This window comes from Equus quagga, chromosome 11 (assembly GCF_021613505.1).
Source record: "Equus quagga isolate Etosha38 chromosome 11, UCLA_HA_Equagga_1.0, whole genome shotgun sequence".
In the NCBI taxonomy this organism is placed as follows: Eukaryota; Metazoa; Chordata; class Mammalia; order Perissodactyla; family Equidae; genus Equus; species Equus quagga.
Genome location: NC_060277.1, coordinates 67,327,150 through 67,343,218, shown reverse-complemented (window position 1 = coordinate 67,343,218; position 16,069 = coordinate 67,327,150). Strand labels below are relative to the sequence as shown.

The window sequence follows — 16,069 nt, the reverse complement described above, 5'->3', positions numbered from 1 at the left end:
GCGGGGCGGGGCGGGGCGGGCGCACGGTTTTCCGCCTCCGACGTGTTTCCGGCCTTAAAGGCATTTCGCCCTTCCCTTTAAGACGCGCCGCCCCTTCTCAGTCACTCCCAAGATGGCGGACCTACTGGGCTCCATCCTGAGCTCCATGGAGAAGCCACCCAGCCTCGGTGACCAGGAGACTCGGCGCAAGGCCCGAGGTGAGGATCCCAAATTCACAACCGCCTTTCTTCGCCCAGTTCTCAGGACTGCACTCTTCCCTCTTTGGACGATACCGCCTCCTCAACCTTGAGAGACCCCTCACAGGCCCCTTCTGAGAGACCCCCAGAGTCCCTAAAAGGGCAGCCGACCCGCCCGCTGTCCTTAGCGGACGATGATTGGTTACCTGAAGCCAAGCGCCAGCCTCCTGCTTCTTTCCCTAGCCTGGCCTTCCGCAGTCCTTGTTTTCAATTCGCCGACGGGCCCGCCTGTCCGCTGCTCGCGTGCTCTGATTGGTGGGCTGCCTCACTCCGCCCAATCCCTTGGCGTTCTTCGGCCCCGCCTACCTCCCGGCCCGCGTGTCCCTGCGCCCCATCCCCCTTCCAAGTGGGTCCGGGACACGCCCATCCGCAATCCTTTCACCTCTATTGGTCATCTCAACTTAAAGGTCTACCTATGAAGTCTTGTTTGACCTATCTCTGGCCCACGCCACCTTTAGCACCTCCATTGGTTGCTGGGTCCTTTCGGTGCCCGTATGCGCCTTATAACCTAATTTAACCCGGTCCCTCCTGCTTCCCTCCGACCCTTCTATCATTTGTACCCTTAAATTCCCAAGCTGCCCGCGCGGATCGTGATGTTGATCGGAGGGATGAGAATGCCCCTGCCGGGCCCGATTCGCCTAGTCTCCCCGCCTGTGTTCTCCAAGTAACTTCCCCTTAGGCGGGCTCAAGTTCGGTTGCCGGCCTAGGGCGCGGCCGGCCGGGCAATGCTGGCCTCCCCCGGGCTGCCCGCGGCGCGGCGTGTGAATGAGTCTGGCAGAATGACTGCCGTGGGGAGGACCCCAGCTCCCAACCCTGCGGGCCTTGAACAGGGACAAGCCCCGTCCTGGGTACCGGCTCCCCCACAGGTTGGATGCCTTCAAAGTTCTCAAGTGCTGCTTAATATCGAAATATCATCCATTATTTACTGAACGGTTGCTAGGGATCCGGGGTACCCTCAAGGAGCCCACAATCTGGAACACTGATGAAATGATCACACAGAAGTTTAATAACCAACTTAATAAGTCTTCTGAAAGAAAAATAATTTTTATGAGACCGACTACCTAGGAGTCCTAACCTAGTCTTCAGTGAGCTGAGATCTGAACAATAGGTAACTCAGTGAGTGAGAGGGGGAGCGAAGTGTTACAGGCAGAGATGTGCATTTGAAAGCCCTGAGGATGCAGAGAGCATAATGGGTACTGGGAATCGGAATTTGTTAATGTTCACCATACTGTCTAGGTGGGGTTCACCAGTAGCAGTTGACAGACTAAGAAGCTGAAGTTCACAGTTTAGTCACTTGTCTGAGGTTGCACGGTTACAAAGTGGCAGGGTTTCAAACCCAGATGTGCCTCTTAACCACAATCTCGTTATACCTCCTCAGATTCAGAGAGAAGATTCGCACACCAAGTAGAGAACAGTCAGTGGCCAAGATGGGATGCGTTGATAGTTGGAGCCCTTGAGGTCAGAGAGATGAGAGCTCCTAAACTATCGGGCCCTGCGGCCACAGAGAATACCTAGGTAGGAGAGCAGCAGGGTCTGCCTTCTAGGAGCTCATAATCTGGTAGGGGAGACAAATAAGAAGTTACCTTATGTTAGTTCTCAGCACGTGCTCTAGTGGGTGTCTGAACCGAACGTGCTTGGGCCCCAGAGGAAGCAGTGAGTAACTCTGACTCATGGTAGATCTCAAAGTTTACAAGAGGAGGAAAAGCATTTCAAGCAGAAGGAACAAGGTGTGCAAAGGCATGGAGTGATTAGGAAAACGGGAAGAGGGTCAGTGCAGCTGGAGGGATTCAGATCCTGTGGAGGAAGTGGGCTCTAAGGTTAGAAAGGATTTGAAATGGCAGAAGAGAGGAGAGGGAGGCATGAAGACTCAAGGGTGGGGAGTTCCTCTGCAGGTCACCTTGGACACCTACACTCCTAAAGGAGAAGAGTGGCAGATCAGCCATTTCAGCTTCATCCTGTCTGTGGAAGTGAGAAGTGAGGGTGTTACCAAATATAGGAAGTGAAATAATTTCCCCTTTCCTATGTAGACAATGAGATAGTAAACTCTCTGAGGCCAGGGTTTAGCCTGTTCTCCTTACCTCTGCAGGTGCCTTATAGTTCTTTGTATGTTGTGGGCATTAAATAAATATTTGTTAATTGGTTTCCCCAGTGGGGTTGGGAAATGGAGTTAAGCATGATTCTAATCTTTGTTATTCCCACTAGACCGTGGGCTCTTGAAGTGCAAAGCGCTATCTTAATCATCTTTGTACTCCGGGGCCTAGCACAGTGCCACATATAGAGGAAATATCAATAAATGCTTAGTGAATGACCAGTAATCCTGCCTTCCCAGCTGACACCTCCCAGTGGACCCCAGACCTCCTTTGAAGCTTTACAAACTCTCCCCACCCATGCTTCCACTCTGGCCTCATGCTCCCATTTCTCACCCCCAGAGCAGGCTGCCCGCCTGAAGAAACTACAGGAGCAAGAGAAACAACAGAAAGTGGAGTTTCGTAAAAGGGTGAGAACAACTGGAGAGGTCAAAGACAGCCTCAGGAAGGACTTACAATAAGTTAGGGTTGGAAAGTTGAGGACTCAGTTTTCTTTAAATGTCTTGAGAGAGGTGAAGCCTGGAAGCCAGTGGCCTGGAGGCTGGGAAAGGTGGGGAGGAGAAGGCCATTGGCCCAGCTGGGGAGAGGGATATTGAGGCAGAGCCATCATCTCATATTATCTTACCTTTTCCCCCAAGATGGAGAAAGAGGTGTCAGATTTCATCCAAGACAGTGGGCAGATCAAGAAAAAGTTTCAGCCAATGAACAAGATAGAGAGGAGCATACTGTGAGTGTCTCTGGGCTGGAGGAGGCAGGAAACGGGTGGCCAGGGTGGCATGAAAGGGCCAGCAGGGGAATCTGCTAGAGGAGGGCAGTAGGCGCTGTCCTGGCTCTCCATGCTCTTTTCCCTCTGCCTTCCCTTGCCAGACACGATGTGGTGGAAGTGGCCGGCCTGACATCCTTCTCCTTCGGGGAAGATGATGAGTGTCGCTATGTCATGATCTTCAAAAAGGTGAAAGGCCTGAGTTCCCCACTCTCTCCTCTTTCCTTTTCAGCCTGTACTTCCCTGGGGGAGAGGAATGAGATAAAACGTGTATATGGAACCGTGACCCCATTATTCCCTTCTTCCCCAGGAGTTTGCACCCTCAGACGAAGAGCTGGACTCCTACCGTCGTGGCGAGGAGTGGGACCCTCAGAAGGCTGAGGAGAAACGGAAGCTGAAGGTGGGTTATGCCCGGCCATCCTTGGAGCCCTGCAGCCCACCACTTGGGAGGGGTTGGGGTCTGGCCCCTGAGCACCGGTGCCCCACCTCTGCACCCCTAGGAGCTGGCCCAGCGGCAGGAGGAAGAGGCAGCCCAGCAGGGACCTGTGGTGGTGAGCCCCGCCAGCGACTACAAGGACAAGTATAGCCACCTCATCGGCAAGGGGGCAGCCAAGGATGCAGCCCACATGCTACAAGCCAACAAGACCTACGGCTGTGGTGAGGCCACAGTGGGGGCTGGGGAGGGCAGGGAGAGGAGCACAGGATGGTGGGGGAGGGGTGGGGAGCCCACAGCACAGGCCTCCTAGGCCCTCCCCACCTTCCCCTCTGCCCCCAGTGCCTGTGGCCAACAAGAGGGACACACGCTCCATTGAAGAGGCCATGAATGAGATCAGAGCCAAGAAGCGTCTGCGGCAGAGCGGGGAAGAGTTGCCACCTACCTCCTAGGCACCCCAGCTCCCTGGGGCAGGGCAGAGGGCAGGGAGGGGCAAGGCTGCTGCTATGAGAACCCGTCCTGGAGCCCCGCCTCTGAGTCACCTCCTAAGAGCTGTCACTCAGGCTGGGGGAAGCAGGGGTTTGATTTGTCACTGTCGGAGCTTGGATATGTATGTGTTGTCTGTGTGTGTGTGTGCATGTGTGTGTGAAAGAGTGTGAGTGCATGGGTGGGTATTTAATCTGTATTATTCTCCATTCTCCTTGAAATTTTCTTCCCCATGGGGCTGGGGTTACTTTACATTCAATAAACACTGTTTGACCCAATGTCTTGGTTTATTTGAACAGAGAAAGGTGGGTCCTGGAGAGAAAGAGAAATAATTTTAGGTTGAAAAGTATAAAATTGTTGTTTGTGTAGGCCAAAGATGGCCAAATATGGGCACTTTCATAGAGATTTATAAGAAATAGTATTTTTTTTACACGAGATCCTTTTTCTTTTAATTTTTTTTTTATTTTTGACATTTTATTTTTCCTTTTTCTCCCAAAGCCCCCTGGTACATAGCCGCGTGTTTTTAGTTGTGGGTCCTTCCAGTTGTGGCATGTGGGACACTGCCTCAGCGTGGCCCAATGAGTGGTGCCATGTCCACGCCCAGGATCTGAACCGGCGAAACCCTGGGCCACCAAAGCAGAGCATGTGAACTTAACCACTCAGCCATGGGGCTGGCCCCAGAAATAGTATTTTAAAAGCACAATTGCTAGAGCCAAATGGCCTAGCCTTGGCACCTGGCTCTGCCAGTTACTTTTACCTTAGGTAAGGTCTTTTACCTTTTTGTGCTTCAGTTTCCTCACGTGTAAATGGGGATAATTATGGTAACTACCTGATAGGACCATTTCAAAGATTACACAAGTCAATATGCCAGATATTTAGAATAGTTCCAGATCCTCAGCGTTCCATAGAAGAAGCTGCTCTAGGTACCGCATCCTCGCAGCACACTCGGACTTCATGAGGATGAGCAGTCTGCAGACCGTGCACTTCAACTTAGCGGCAGACCTGATCCAGCTGCCCCCTCACGGTGATGTCAGACCCTTGGTCCCCCACCCTGCTGCCCTTCTGGGGCTGGTTCCATGTTCCATCAGTGCCTCTTCAGCTTCATTTCACACATGACACCTGCTCCCCCAGCCTCCTTCCAAAATGTGAACTTTGTCGTTCTAGATCCAGTCCAACTTCCTCTGACCAGTCCCTCACTGCCTCCTCATCCCAGCAAGTCCCACGTCTGTTCTCCCCTTCCTGCCCCCACCTCTCCACCTCCTGTCTTACCCAGTCCAGAGACCAGCATCTCCTCCCTCCCACAAAAGAGCATGCCACTGTCTTGATTGACACCACTGTTTATTTCAGGAAGAAGGGCTTGAAGGCCTAGATCTGTCCTGTGGGGTCCTGGGGCCTCCGGCTTCTCACTTGGCCTTTGGGTTACGGAACTTGCGTCCAGCAAAGACAGCTTTGTCCCCGAGAGCCTCCTCGATCCTGGAAGGCAGATAAAGTCAGAGCTGTGCCCTTCCAACCCAACAGCCGTCGGCCGCCCCCGCCAGGCACACTGCACCACTGTACCTCATGAGCTGGTTGTATTTGGCCAGACGCTCTGAGCGGCAGGGGGCACCAGTCTTGATCTGAGGAGGGAAGAGGGATTCGGAGGTTTGCAGCAGGCTGGAGAGAGATTGGGCCTGGGCCTGGCCCTGAGGGAGCAGCCTGTGGTGGCATTCAACTCAGGGGCAGGAGGCCAGGGACCCCAAGAAAACTTGGCCAGGTGCTTGGCAGAGGGGAGCCATGAGTACCTGTCCGGTGCAGAGCCCCACCACGAGGTCGGCGATGAACGTATCCTCAGTCTCCCCAGAGCGGTGGCTCACCATCACCCCCCAGCCATTAGACTGGGCCAGTTTGCAGCTAGGTAGAGAGGACATTTGATAAGGCCTAATGGGGCCTCCTCAGGGGGAAAGCCAAGGGCTGGTGGCGCTCTCCCCTTGTTTTGAGGAGTGGGCACTTTGCAGGGAGGGTAATGACTAAGTTCTTCAGGAAGGAGGAGAGAAGGGGGAGATTCTTGATCTTGAATTTGGACTCCTGAGATGCTGGTGGGAAGAAGGGTGGAATCTGGGAGAGAGGAATGGCATGGGGTGGGGATGGGGCATGGCAGGGTCACAGTAGCAAAGCTCTTGGGGTCAGGCCAAGGGTTAGACAAAGCCTTGAAGTTAGGAGGGAGGGAATGGGTCAGGAGCCAGAGGAAAGTCAGCCTTGGAGTTAGTGGGCAAGGCTGTAGCTGGAGTGGGCAGAGCTTGGACAGATGGAAGCCATGGTGCACCCCAGGCCAGGAGGCACTCACGCCTGGATGGATTCGGTCACCGAGCCAATCTGGTTGACCTTCAGCAACAGGCAGTTGCAGGCCTTCTTCTGAACGGCCTGGGCAATCCTCTTGGGGTTGGTAACTGTGAGGTCATCCCCCACGATCTGGATGTTGACCCCCGAGAGGAACGAGGTCCAGGTGGCCCAGTCATCCTGGTCAAAGGGGTCCTCGATGGAGACCACTGGTGGGAGATGGGGGCAGAGTTGGGTGAAAGGTTAGAAGGGCCCCATGGAGGGGTGACAGGTCAGAAGAGTTTGGGTGGGATTTTGATGGGGCTAAGGATTGGAAGGACCAAATTTGTGGCAGTGGAGGCACTGAGGTCAGTGGGTTGGGCAGTTGCCAGGAACTCGGGCAGCAGCAGTGGAACACCTGGGGTCTCACCAGGATAGTTCTTGATGAAGTTCTTGTATAGCTCCCCCAGCTTCTCCCCAGTGATGTGCCGTGCGGGGTCATCAGGTGACTTGAAGTCTAGATCGTACTTCCCGTTGCGATAGAACTCTGATGCTGCCACATCCATGCCAATCACCACCTTGTCTGGGTAACCAGCTGCTTGGATGGCCGTCTTCAGCAGCTCCAGGGCTGAGAGAGAGGCAAGAGAGGACCTGAGGCTCCATGGCACCCTATCTCTGCAGCCCCTTCTCTGTGGGAGCCAGGGGCTCTACCCCTTCTAGCATTGACACTGACCCTCATTGTTCTCCAGGATGTTGGGTGCGAAGCCACCCTCGTCGCCCACATTGGTGGCGTCCTTCCCATACTTGGCCTTGATGACCCCCTTGAGGTGGTGGTAGACCTCAGCACCAATGCGCATGGCTTCCTTGAAGGAGCTGGCTCCCACGGGCAGAATCATGAACTCCTGCATGGCCAGCTTGTTTCCAGCATGGGAGCCCCCATTGATCACATTGAAGGCCTGAGCGGGGAGAGGGCATTCAGACCTGGGCCAGGGGGTGAGGGATCAGGAAGGGTTAGGGGGATTTGTGGAAGTGGAATCCTGGCTTCCTACTAACAGCTGAGTGATCTCGGATGAGTAATTCTACTCCTCAGAGCCTCTTTCCTCATTTCTATAAAATGGGGATACCACCAGCTTATCTGCAGGATCTTATGCTGAAAACTAGAGAAACTGAACGGAAAGTTCTTAGCATGTGCCTGGTGTGTAACAGTTAACACTGTTGCAGCACTTACCACAGGCCAGGCACTGTGCTAAGCACTTTACATATTCTATTAGCTCATTTCATTCTCAAAACAACCCTATTAAGTAGGCACTCTTATTATTCCCCCATTTTATAGATGGGGAAAATGAGGCATAGAGAGGTTAAATCAACTTGCCTAAGATCACACAACTAGGAAACTAGTAAAACCAGGACTGGAACCTGGCAGCCTGTCTCCAGAGCTCATGTTTTCATACAATCTGCCTCATAAGCAACAGTAAATGATAACATTATCATTGAGATTAAATTCAAAGGGTTTCTATAAAGAGGGAATTTGGTTTAACAAAGATTAAAGAAAATACAAAGAAATGCCAAGATGCTTGCCATGAAGGAGCTCTCAATCTGATCTGGGGGTTGGGGTACAGGGCAGAATGAGAAGTGGGAGTCATTGAGCCTAGGCCTGGAATGGGAGGGACCTGGTTACATCAGGGGAAGAAGCAGAGAGGCTTAAGGGAAGGTTTGGCTTGTGGGAAAGAGGGAGGGGCAGGACCGCAGCAGGAGAGGTTCCATTTCAGGAAACCACTTCTTTGGAGCTGGGTCTGGAAGGTGGACTTTCCAGGGGCTGCTTATGCAATCCTCGCTGGGTGGGGCAACTCTGTCACTGTGGGATCTGGCAGGGGCAGCTGCACTCACAGGCACTGGGAGGACCAGGTCCGGGTTCCCAGCGAGATCTGCGATGTGTCGGTAGAGCGGGACTCCCTTCTCAGCTGCTCCAGCCTTACACACAGCCAGGGATACGCCCAGGATGGCATTGGCCCCAAACTTGGCTGGGGGAAGCAAGCACAAAGAAAGGATGAGAGCTGTTCCCCTAGGGTTTGGGGTCATCTCCTCAAACATTCCCTCTGGTCACCCCAGGAAGAATCCAGAACTCCAAACCACAGGGCATTAAGAGTTTCTTAATAGATCTCTCCCAGCAGCCCGATGTGCCCCAGGAGCCCCCACCCCAGGGGAATGTGTCGGCTTCACGTCTGCATCCACAGACCGGCCTAGGCCTGGCAGAGAGCAGGCATCAGGAAATGCCTGTGGAATGAATAAAAGTCCATCCAGCTACGGTGTGCCCCAAAATATGGGACACAGAAATAATCCTAACCAGACCTCGGCCGTGGTCTCTCCGACCCCTCCCACACCCCACCCTCTCCCCTATCCCTAGCCCTTCACTCACACTTATTCTCGGTCCCATCCAGCTCAATCATAAATTTGTCAACTTTTTCTTGATCCACAACACTTAGTTTCTGGAAGGGCAGGTTGGAGGAGGGGAGAGCAGAGGTCAGGCTTCCTAGGAGCCGGGGTACGTGCCAGAGGAAGGGGAAGCGCGGGTGTCTGGGGAGATGGAATAGTTGGCCTCTCCCAGGCATGAGCTGCTTGGGATGAAGCGACAGGGGCATGGGGGAGGGGGATGCAGGCTCCTCCACTTGCCTTTTCCAGCAGAGCAGGGCCTAGAGTCTTGTTGATGTGCTCCACAGCCTTCAGGACCCCTAGAAAGGCCAGAGGTGGGGTTCAGCTCTCTGATTCCATCAGGTCTCCTCCTGTGGACCCCAGTCCTCCACCCCATGCAGACGTTGTGTGCCCCTGTCCTCAAACCTACCCCCCACACAGGCCCCTCCAGCGTCGGTCTTTCCTCACCTTTCCCCAGGTAGCGAGATTTGTCTCCGTCTCTTAGTTCCAGAGCTTCATAGATACCTGTGGAAGCTCCACTGGGCACAGCTGCTCGGAATCGGCCTGGGGCAGGAGGAATTGGAAGATCACAGGGAGCCCCATCCACCCACTAAGGGCCGAAGTATCCTCTGAGCCCAGGGCAGGAGGCAGACACTCCTGCTTCTCCTCGCTGGGGAGGCGGGTTAGAAGAGGAAGGCCTGGGAAGAACTCTGGGGAAGGGGATCCCAGAAAAAGGAGAGGTTGTGGCACAGAGATGGGAGACAAAGGCCTGATGGGGTTGAGGGTCTTCCAAGGCAAACCATTTCAATGGGCCTATGTTACCCTTGGCTGTGTGCAGGTCCACCTCCACCGTGGGGTTGCCCCTGGAGTCCAGGATTTCCCGGGCAAAGATTTTCTGCATGGCCATGGCTGCAGGACAGGAGACGTGAGTGAGTGCGAACAGTTGATCCCTTAAGGAACCCAAAATCCCTTGCCCTTTAAGAGTCTTCCCCACCCCAAGAAGGCAGGTGCTGGAGCTAAAAATATCCCACAAAAAGGTCACAGACCAAAGAGGCAGGCGAGCCCCCTCCCCCACTCAGAACAGCTCCTATTCCACCCTCCCATCCTAAGACTCCAGGGGCCTCTCTTTTCTGACTCCCCAGATTCCACTACTCCCTGAACCCCCATCTCCCACAGGGCTGCACTTATGCCTTCTCCCCGCACCCTCTGGTAAAGCAATCTGTTCTCCATGGCTTCCTAGCCCGCAAATCCTCTCCTGTTATTCTGGTTCTCATTTTCCTGCTCCTCAGTCTTCTCCAAATCCTCGAGGGGCCCCAAATTCCTCCCCTGCCTCCAACTCTGACTACTCTTCTGTCGCCATCTCTGCCTGCCTCTCTTCAGTCTCATTTCCCTCTCTTTGGGTACTCCCATCCTGCTTGCTCCAACCCCTCCAGTCTTTCTCAAGCACTCCCAGTGTCAGGAGGAAAAAAAGCCGACGTTTCCCCCGATTGCTCCAAGCCAGCGCCACCCGCGCCCTTTACAAGGCCCATCCTCCGGGGATGAAAGATTCATCAGACCTGGGTTGTCTTCACTGGAAGTTTGAGGTGAGCTCCGAGTTTGGTGGCAGCTGGGACACAGTCAGTTCACCCCCTCTCAGGCTGGGCATTTATCCCCGAGCCTCCCTGTCCCCCAGCCAGCTCCGCCTCTCTCCCTCTCCATCCTCCCCCTCCACACTGGGCTGGTAGCCAAGTGCCCACTACAGCCTAAAGAAGCCTTTGGCCCTGGGCACCTGCCCCCTTCCCAAAGGCCAATCACTCCTATCCTTTCTCTCTGTCTCCCAGTAAAGTCCCTACTTTTAATTCTACCACTGGGGAGGAGCAGGGGAGGGACTTCAGACTAGGGGGGTCTCTCCCCTCCCCAGGATTATATTCCCCTTTTGCAAAGGTTAAAGAGGAACGACTGCCCTTTAGGAAAGGCCACGAGTAACCTGAGCACTGCAGGACTGGGGAGGGGGCCTGGAAGAGGGGCTGCAGGATTGACATCCACACATGCTCAGCTCACTTGGCGGGCGCAGAGCTGCCTCTGCCCTGAGTAGGGGAGGGGGCTGGGGGTTCTGGGCAAGCTCTGAGGTCTAAAATTGAACCCCCGACTCCGAAGGCGAGAGGGTCTCACCTCTCAGGGTCCTCATAGCGGCCTCTCTGGGCTCCATCCCATCCTACCCTCTCTAGGCCAGCAAGAGGGTGGAGAAGGGAGCAGGGAGCCAAATTTAGACGGGCCCTCAAAGTTGGCGCGGCTCCCTGCTGATAGCGCTAGGACAGCACTTATCGCCGTGCGTGGAGACTGTCAGTCAGGAGCCCCTTTCCCTAACGACTGCGGGCACTTCAGGGCGCGGTCCCAGCCCATCAATGAATGATGCTGAATCAGGAGTGAAAAAAATGAATGGACGGGAGGAGGGGAGTGGCCCTTTGTGAGCGTCCGAACGCCCGGGGCCAGTCCGGCGGTCCGCTCGGAGCATTGCAGGGAGGTGGGTCTCTGCATTCGGTAACCGTGTCCGCCTGGGCGGGCCTGGGGGGAGTGTGGGGCTGCCCCGAGTTCTGCAGCAGCCCTGGCCGGGAGAGGGAGGCACGCCGAGGCTCGGGCCGGCCGGACAGCCGGCGAGGGTCACAGGGCGCCTCGGCTCCTCGCCCCCGACTCGGAGGTCCCTCCCGCCGGCGCCGGAGCGGCCCGCGCCCGGTGACTCACCCCCGCGGCCCTCTCCTAGTGCCCCTCCCGGCCCCGCAGAGTCTGCCTGTCAGCCCCCACCCCAGGATCCCTCCCCCCATGTCCCATCTCGCCCCTCCCCCCTTATCTCTGGCCGCTCCCTCCCGGGATTTTTCCACCCGGGAGTAGGGGGTGCGGCAGGTGAGAGGTCAGGAGATGGCGGGCGGGGAGCGCTGCCACGTGCCTGAGTGTGGCCCTGCCCTAGCGGGCCAGTGACTCAGCCACGCCGGCTGTCGAGGAACACGGGCTCGGGGGGCATCGGATGCCCAAAGGGCTCGGAGTGGCCGCAGGGAACCACGCCGGACTCGGGAGGAAGACAGAAACGACGCCCCTGCCAGCCCCGGAGGCGCCCCTCCCCCGAGGGACCGGAAGCGGCCCAGCCCCTCGGCGGCCAGACTGGCCAGGGAAGACCAATTCACCTAAGCCCGCCGCGAGGTCCTGCCCCACCCCCTTCCCAGTTGTAGGCGAGAGAACTAATCGCACGCAAGTTCTTAGCATAAGTTTTACTGAAAAAGAAGAAGAAAAAAAACCCCAACTGGTCCAAAGTAGAAGGGACTTTCCCCTTCTTGAAAAAGTTGCAAATCTTGAAACTTCTTAGTATTCTTCCGCCTTGAAAAATAGTCCCGTCCGTCTCGCCTCGTGGGCGCCCGCGCCCAGTGACCTCTGCAGAGACGGGCCAAGAGGCACGGCTAGTGACCCAAACTGCTGGCCAGGGGACGGGCGGGGCTGGGACGTCGCTGTGGGGCTCGGGGCTGGAACTGATCCAGCAAGGGATAATCCCCTGGAATGGGAGTGGGCTCTAGTGAGTCCAACTTGTGCCACCCACGGAGATGCTGGGGACACAAGTGTCCCCAGTGGATGCCTTCAACTCTGTAAACGGCTAGGCTATTTTGTCAAATTCCCCTAGCTCCCTTGTTTCTTGAATAAATAAAATCAAGAGTGGAGAAGCGGTAACGCGCGCGCCTCGCCCCCGCCCCTTCCGCCCGGCGGGAGACACGTCCCCGGCCCGCCTTCCTTGGCTTGCGGGTCCAAATCGGTCCGGCCAGAGGCGCCCGGCGCGCGCCCGCGAAGCCGGCCGCCGGCCCCAACCGCCCCACGCGCCTTCCCACCCGGCCCCGGCGCAGGCGCGGGCGCGGGCGCACGCGCCGCCGCCACCCGCCGTTCCTTCCCTTCGGCGGAGGTGGGGGAAGGGGGAGTCGTTCCATTTAACCCTGAGTTCCCCAAACCCTCTTTAATTTGCTAAATTTGCAGCTTGCTAATTCTTCCTCCTTTCACTTTCTTTCCTCCCTCCGGCTCACTCCCTTCCCCTATCCCAAAGACTAGTTTATATTCAATGAGAACTGGAGCGAGCCCAAACCCTAACCTTTCCCTGCCCCCCCCCCCCCAGCCTTTGACATTGCTTTCACTCGAACTCTGCAAATTTTGCAATAGGGGGAGGGATTTTTAAAATTGCATTTGCAAAGTTCGGTATCTGGGCAGGCAAGAGGGGGGAGGGAGGGAGCGGGGAGCAGGCCCCGCCCCTACCGCCCTTTGCAAATAAAAATCTAGAGGAGGGGGGGAGGAGCAGGAAGTGGCGGTGCGAGGGCTGCTGCACAGCTAGCAGAGCCGCGGTCCGGACAGCAGCGCGTGCCCCAAGCTCTCCGCCTCCCCCCGCCCGCCAGCCCGAGGCAGCCCGAGCCCAGCCCGCGGCCCCAGCAGCAGCGCCGAGAGCAGCCCCAGCAGCAGCGCCATGGCCGGGTGGAACGCCTACATCGACAACCTCATGGCGGACGGGACCTGTCAGGACGCGGCCATCGTGGGCTATAAGGACTCGCCCTCCGTCTGGGCCGCCGTCCCCGGGAAAACCTTCGTCAACATCACGGTACTGCGAGGCCTGCGCGGTCTGGGGCACTGGCCGGGCTAGGACGCTGAGGGAGGGACTTGGGTGGGGGCGGGCGCGGTCTGGGGAGGGCAGCGAATGGCCGTGACCCGGTCCTTGCCCAGGAAGCGGCATGAATGGCGGCTGCACGTGAACGGGTCCCTCTGTTGCCCCCCAAGTCCTACGCCCCAGGCGGCGGTGCCCGTCCCGCCCGCCGCCCCGCTTTCTGCGACGGGGCGTTACATCCGGGGCACAGGGCGGGGAGGGGCGCGCCGCCCGGTGCGGCGGCCCACTTCCGCCTCCTCCAGGGCGAGGCGGGCACGCGCTGCAATTTCAACCAGGGATTGTGATTGAGAGGGGACTTGGGGACCCGTGGACCCCCAGCTCTACTTCCGGCCGCCCGCTCGCGCCCCCTCCACCATTGTTTCTCTTTATGCGGGTGGGAGCCCCAGTCGCGTGGCCTGGGTCCTATGCCCGTCCTCTGGGCTCCCTGCCCCTCCCAACTCCATTAGAGAGGGCGAGGCCGCCACACGCCCCCCCTCCCCCCGAAGTCGGCATGTTGGACTCAACATTCCTGTGAGAACAATCCCGGAAGTCCCCTCGCCCTCCCTTCCCGCCATCCGGCGGGGCCTGCAGCAGGGGAACTTTGTGAGAAGTTCTAGGACAGTATGAGTGAAGGAATAGGGGATGACTACTGCTGTCCCCATCACCACCTCCCCTGTCCACACTGCCCGGAAGTGGGGAGGGGGAGCGGAAGTTCAAAAGGGGGGGGAAGGGGATTTCCGGGCGGGAGGGGACCGGATGTGGGGATTTGGGGTGTAAGGGGGAGGGGAGAAAGGTTCCCTAGGGTATCTAGACCCGAGAGCTGGCTTGCTGGGTCTAGCCCCGGGCCCCCTTCAAAAGTTTTCCGACTTTCCCGGAAAGCCCCCAGGGATCTGATTCCTCATCGTGGGGCATAGATAACCTAGACCTAAGCTCTTAGGTTACTTGGAGACCCAGGCGTCCGGGCCCCTAACAACTCCTGCAGAACCTTTGACCAAATAAGGGCAAAGCTGCTTCTCCTGCTTAGCCCGCCCCCTCCCTTCCCCTCTTCGCTTCTGCTTTTCCTGAAGGAGAGTTCTGAGCATCCAAAGGCTCCCCACTCCGTGTTACTGCACTATCCTCACTGGCTTTTCGCCCTCTATTTCCTGGGTTTGCTTTCCCTATTAAACCAGGTCTAAGTCTCCAAAGGAAGCATGTTGTCCCTTCCTATTACTATTCCCTAGGTTTGAGGATCATAATCTTTTTGTGCACTGACTTCTAACAGTCCTGTGTACAAAGCACATAACCTATGCCTCTCCCCACCGGGGGGCTCTAGTTCTGGGAAGTGGAAGGCAGGTGGGTCCTTGGAGATGATGGGAACCTTAGTATAGTAACTCGGTGGGTGTACTAATTTGGTTCCCCTTCCAGCCAGCTGAGGTTGGTGTCCTGGTTGGCAAAGACCGGTCAAGTTTTTTCGTGAATGGGCTGACACTTGGGGGCCAGAAATGTTCTGTGATCCGGGACTCACTGCTGCAGGATGGAGAATTTACCATGGATCTTCGTACCAAGAGCACCGGCGGAGCCCCCACCTTCAACATCACTGTCACCATGACTGCCAAGAGTGAGTTTCTGAATCTTACTAGCTCCAAGGTCCCTAGTGTACCTCCTCCTGTTAATTTTTTGGCTGCTTTTTCTGTGTGGTTCCTCCTCAGTATGAAGGGACCAGACCAGCTTTGGCTCCCAGCCTGCTGGATGCTGGGACTCTGGATAGTCCCTCCAGTTCCGTCTCAGTTCCTCATCTTGTAATATAAAGAAGTTGAACTGTATTACCTCTTAAGTTCCTTCCTGCCTTGAGCCTTTTCGGACGAGAAACTCCCTGTTTCCTTGGAGGAGGTAGACTGTTGGTCGTAAGTCCGCACTTAGCTCTCATCTTTTGAGCCTTCTGTTAAAACTCGGAGGCGGCAGGCTCCTCTACAGCCATTTCTAGCCTTAACACGAGTCAACAGTCTACACGCCTTTGACCCCTAAATTTTAGCGGGTTCCTTTCCAGCCTTTAAGCTTGATTTTCCCCTTTTGAAAAGCCCTATTGTTTCAGGGTGACTGACAGCCTGCCTGTGTGTGGGGGGGCGGGGTTGGGAGAGATGAGGTTGGGTTACAGCCCCAGGGCTGGACAGCTGCTGAACAGCTGGCAGGGGGTGGAATTGTGACACCTGGGTCCTAGCCTTCTTTCTCTTTCCTCTAGCGCTAGTCCTGCTGATGGGCAAAGAAGGTGTCCACGGTGGTATGATCAACAAGAAATGTTATGAAATGGCCTCCCACCTGCGGCGTTCCCAGTACTGACCTCGTCTGTCCCTTCCCTCCACCACTCCCCACTGCTTTTGCACCCCTTTCCTTCCCTTCCCATACACACACATACACCATTTTTATTTTTGGGGCCATTACCCCACATCCCTTATTGCTGCCAAAACCACATGGGCTGGGGGCCGGGGCTGGATGGACAGACACCTCCCCCTACCCATACCCCTCCTGTGTGTGGTTGGAAAACTTTTTTGTTTTTTGGGTTTTTTTTCTGAATAAAAAAGATTCTACTAACAAGGTGCTGTGTGGTTTTAGCCTGGGTGTCAGGATGGAGGACACTCTCTGTACCTGCCTCCTTTATCCTGGCTTGGGGTTAGGAGCAAGAGTGTTGAGGCACTACTTCCAGGACTAAGCACCTGCTTCAGGCCTACCTAGCCAGCTGGC

The 16,069-nt window shown here is 56.2% G+C and overlaps 3 protein-coding genes across 4 annotated transcripts; 2 read left to right on the top strand and 1 right to left on the bottom strand.

Annotated features, from left to right (window-relative positions):
* The first annotated feature begins 39 nt into the window (after positions 1–39).
* SPAG7 (sperm associated antigen 7) lies at positions 40–4,283 on the top strand. Its single transcript, XM_046675346.1, has 7 exons — positions 40–197; positions 2,666–2,733; positions 2,962–3,050; positions 3,191–3,275; positions 3,397–3,486; positions 3,587–3,743; positions 3,862–4,283. Exons 1-7 carry the CDS (start codon positions 113–115, stop codon positions 3,969–3,971), a joined length of 684 nt encoding a protein of 227 aa, XP_046531302.1. The 5' UTR covers positions 40–112; the 3' UTR covers positions 3,972–4,283.
* Positions 4,284–5,326: 1,043 nt separating this feature from the next.
* On the bottom strand, positions 5,327–10,891 carry ENO3 (enolase 3). 2 transcript variants are annotated; one of them, XM_046674451.1, is made up of 12 exons: positions 10,861–10,891; positions 9,532–9,618; positions 9,178–9,273; positions 8,971–9,029; positions 8,717–8,786; positions 8,188–8,321; positions 7,034–7,256; positions 6,731–6,928; positions 6,329–6,530; positions 5,787–5,895; positions 5,563–5,621; positions 5,327–5,478 (listed from the first exon to the last, which is right to left on the bottom strand). In XM_046674451.1, the coding sequence occupies exons 1-12, from the start codon at positions 10,874–10,876 to the stop codon at positions 5,409–5,411; spliced, it is 1,323 nt and encodes a 440-aa protein (XP_046530407.1). In that variant the 5' UTR covers positions 10,877–10,891; the 3' UTR covers positions 5,327–5,408. The 2 variants fall into 2 exon arrangements, with proteins under 2 accessions (XP_046530407.1, XP_046530408.1); XM_046674452.1 differs by lacking the exon at positions 10,861–10,891 and adding an exon at positions 10,266–10,397.
* A 2,134-nt stretch (positions 10,892–13,025) lies between these two features.
* Positions 13,026–15,922, top strand: PFN1 (profilin 1). The gene is made up of 3 exons (XM_046674406.1): positions 13,026–13,309; positions 14,756–14,948; positions 15,570–15,922. The coding sequence occupies exons 1-3, from the start codon at positions 13,178–13,180 to the stop codon at positions 15,665–15,667; spliced, it is 423 nt and encodes a 140-aa protein (XP_046530362.1). The 5' UTR covers positions 13,026–13,177; the 3' UTR covers positions 15,668–15,922.
* Positions 15,923–16,069: the final 147 nt, after the last annotated feature.

What these genes read in the sequence shown, in the direction of transcription:
- SPAG7 (XM_046675346.1), top strand. Translation starts at nt 113, where the DNA reads ATGGCGGACCTACTGGGCTCCATCCTGAGCTCCATGGAGAAGCCACCC. An exon ending in AGGAGAAACGGAAGCTGAAG is followed by an intron (nt 3,487 to 3,586) that starts GTGGGTTATGCC and finishes CTGCACCCCTAG; the next exon opens with GAGCTGGCCCAGCGGCAGGA. An exon ending in CAACAAGACCTACGGCTGTG is followed by an intron (nt 3,744 to 3,861) that starts GTGAGGCCACAG and finishes CTCTGCCCCCAG; the next exon opens with TGCCTGTGGCCAACAAGAGG.
- ENO3 (XM_046674451.1), bottom strand. An exon ending in CTTCATCAAGAACTATCCTG is followed by an intron (nt 6,531 to 6,730) that starts GTGAGACCCCAG and finishes ATCTCCCACCAG; the next exon opens with TGGTCTCCATCGAGGACCCC. An exon ending in GTGACCGAATCCATCCAGGC is followed by an intron (nt 5,896 to 6,328) that starts GTGAGTGCCTCC and finishes CTCTCTACCTAG; the next exon opens with CTGCAAACTGGCCCAGTCTA.
- PFN1 (XM_046674406.1), top strand. Translation starts at nt 13,178, where the DNA reads ATGGCCGGGTGGAACGCCTACATCGACAACCTCATGGCGGACGGGACC. An exon ending in AAACCTTCGTCAACATCACG is followed by an intron (nt 13,310 to 14,755) that starts GTACTGCGAGGC and finishes TTCCCCTTCCAG; the next exon opens with CCAGCTGAGGTTGGTGTCCT. An exon ending in TGTCACCATGACTGCCAAGA is followed by an intron (nt 14,949 to 15,569) that starts GTGAGTTTCTGA and finishes TCTTTCCTCTAG; the next exon opens with CGCTAGTCCTGCTGATGGGC.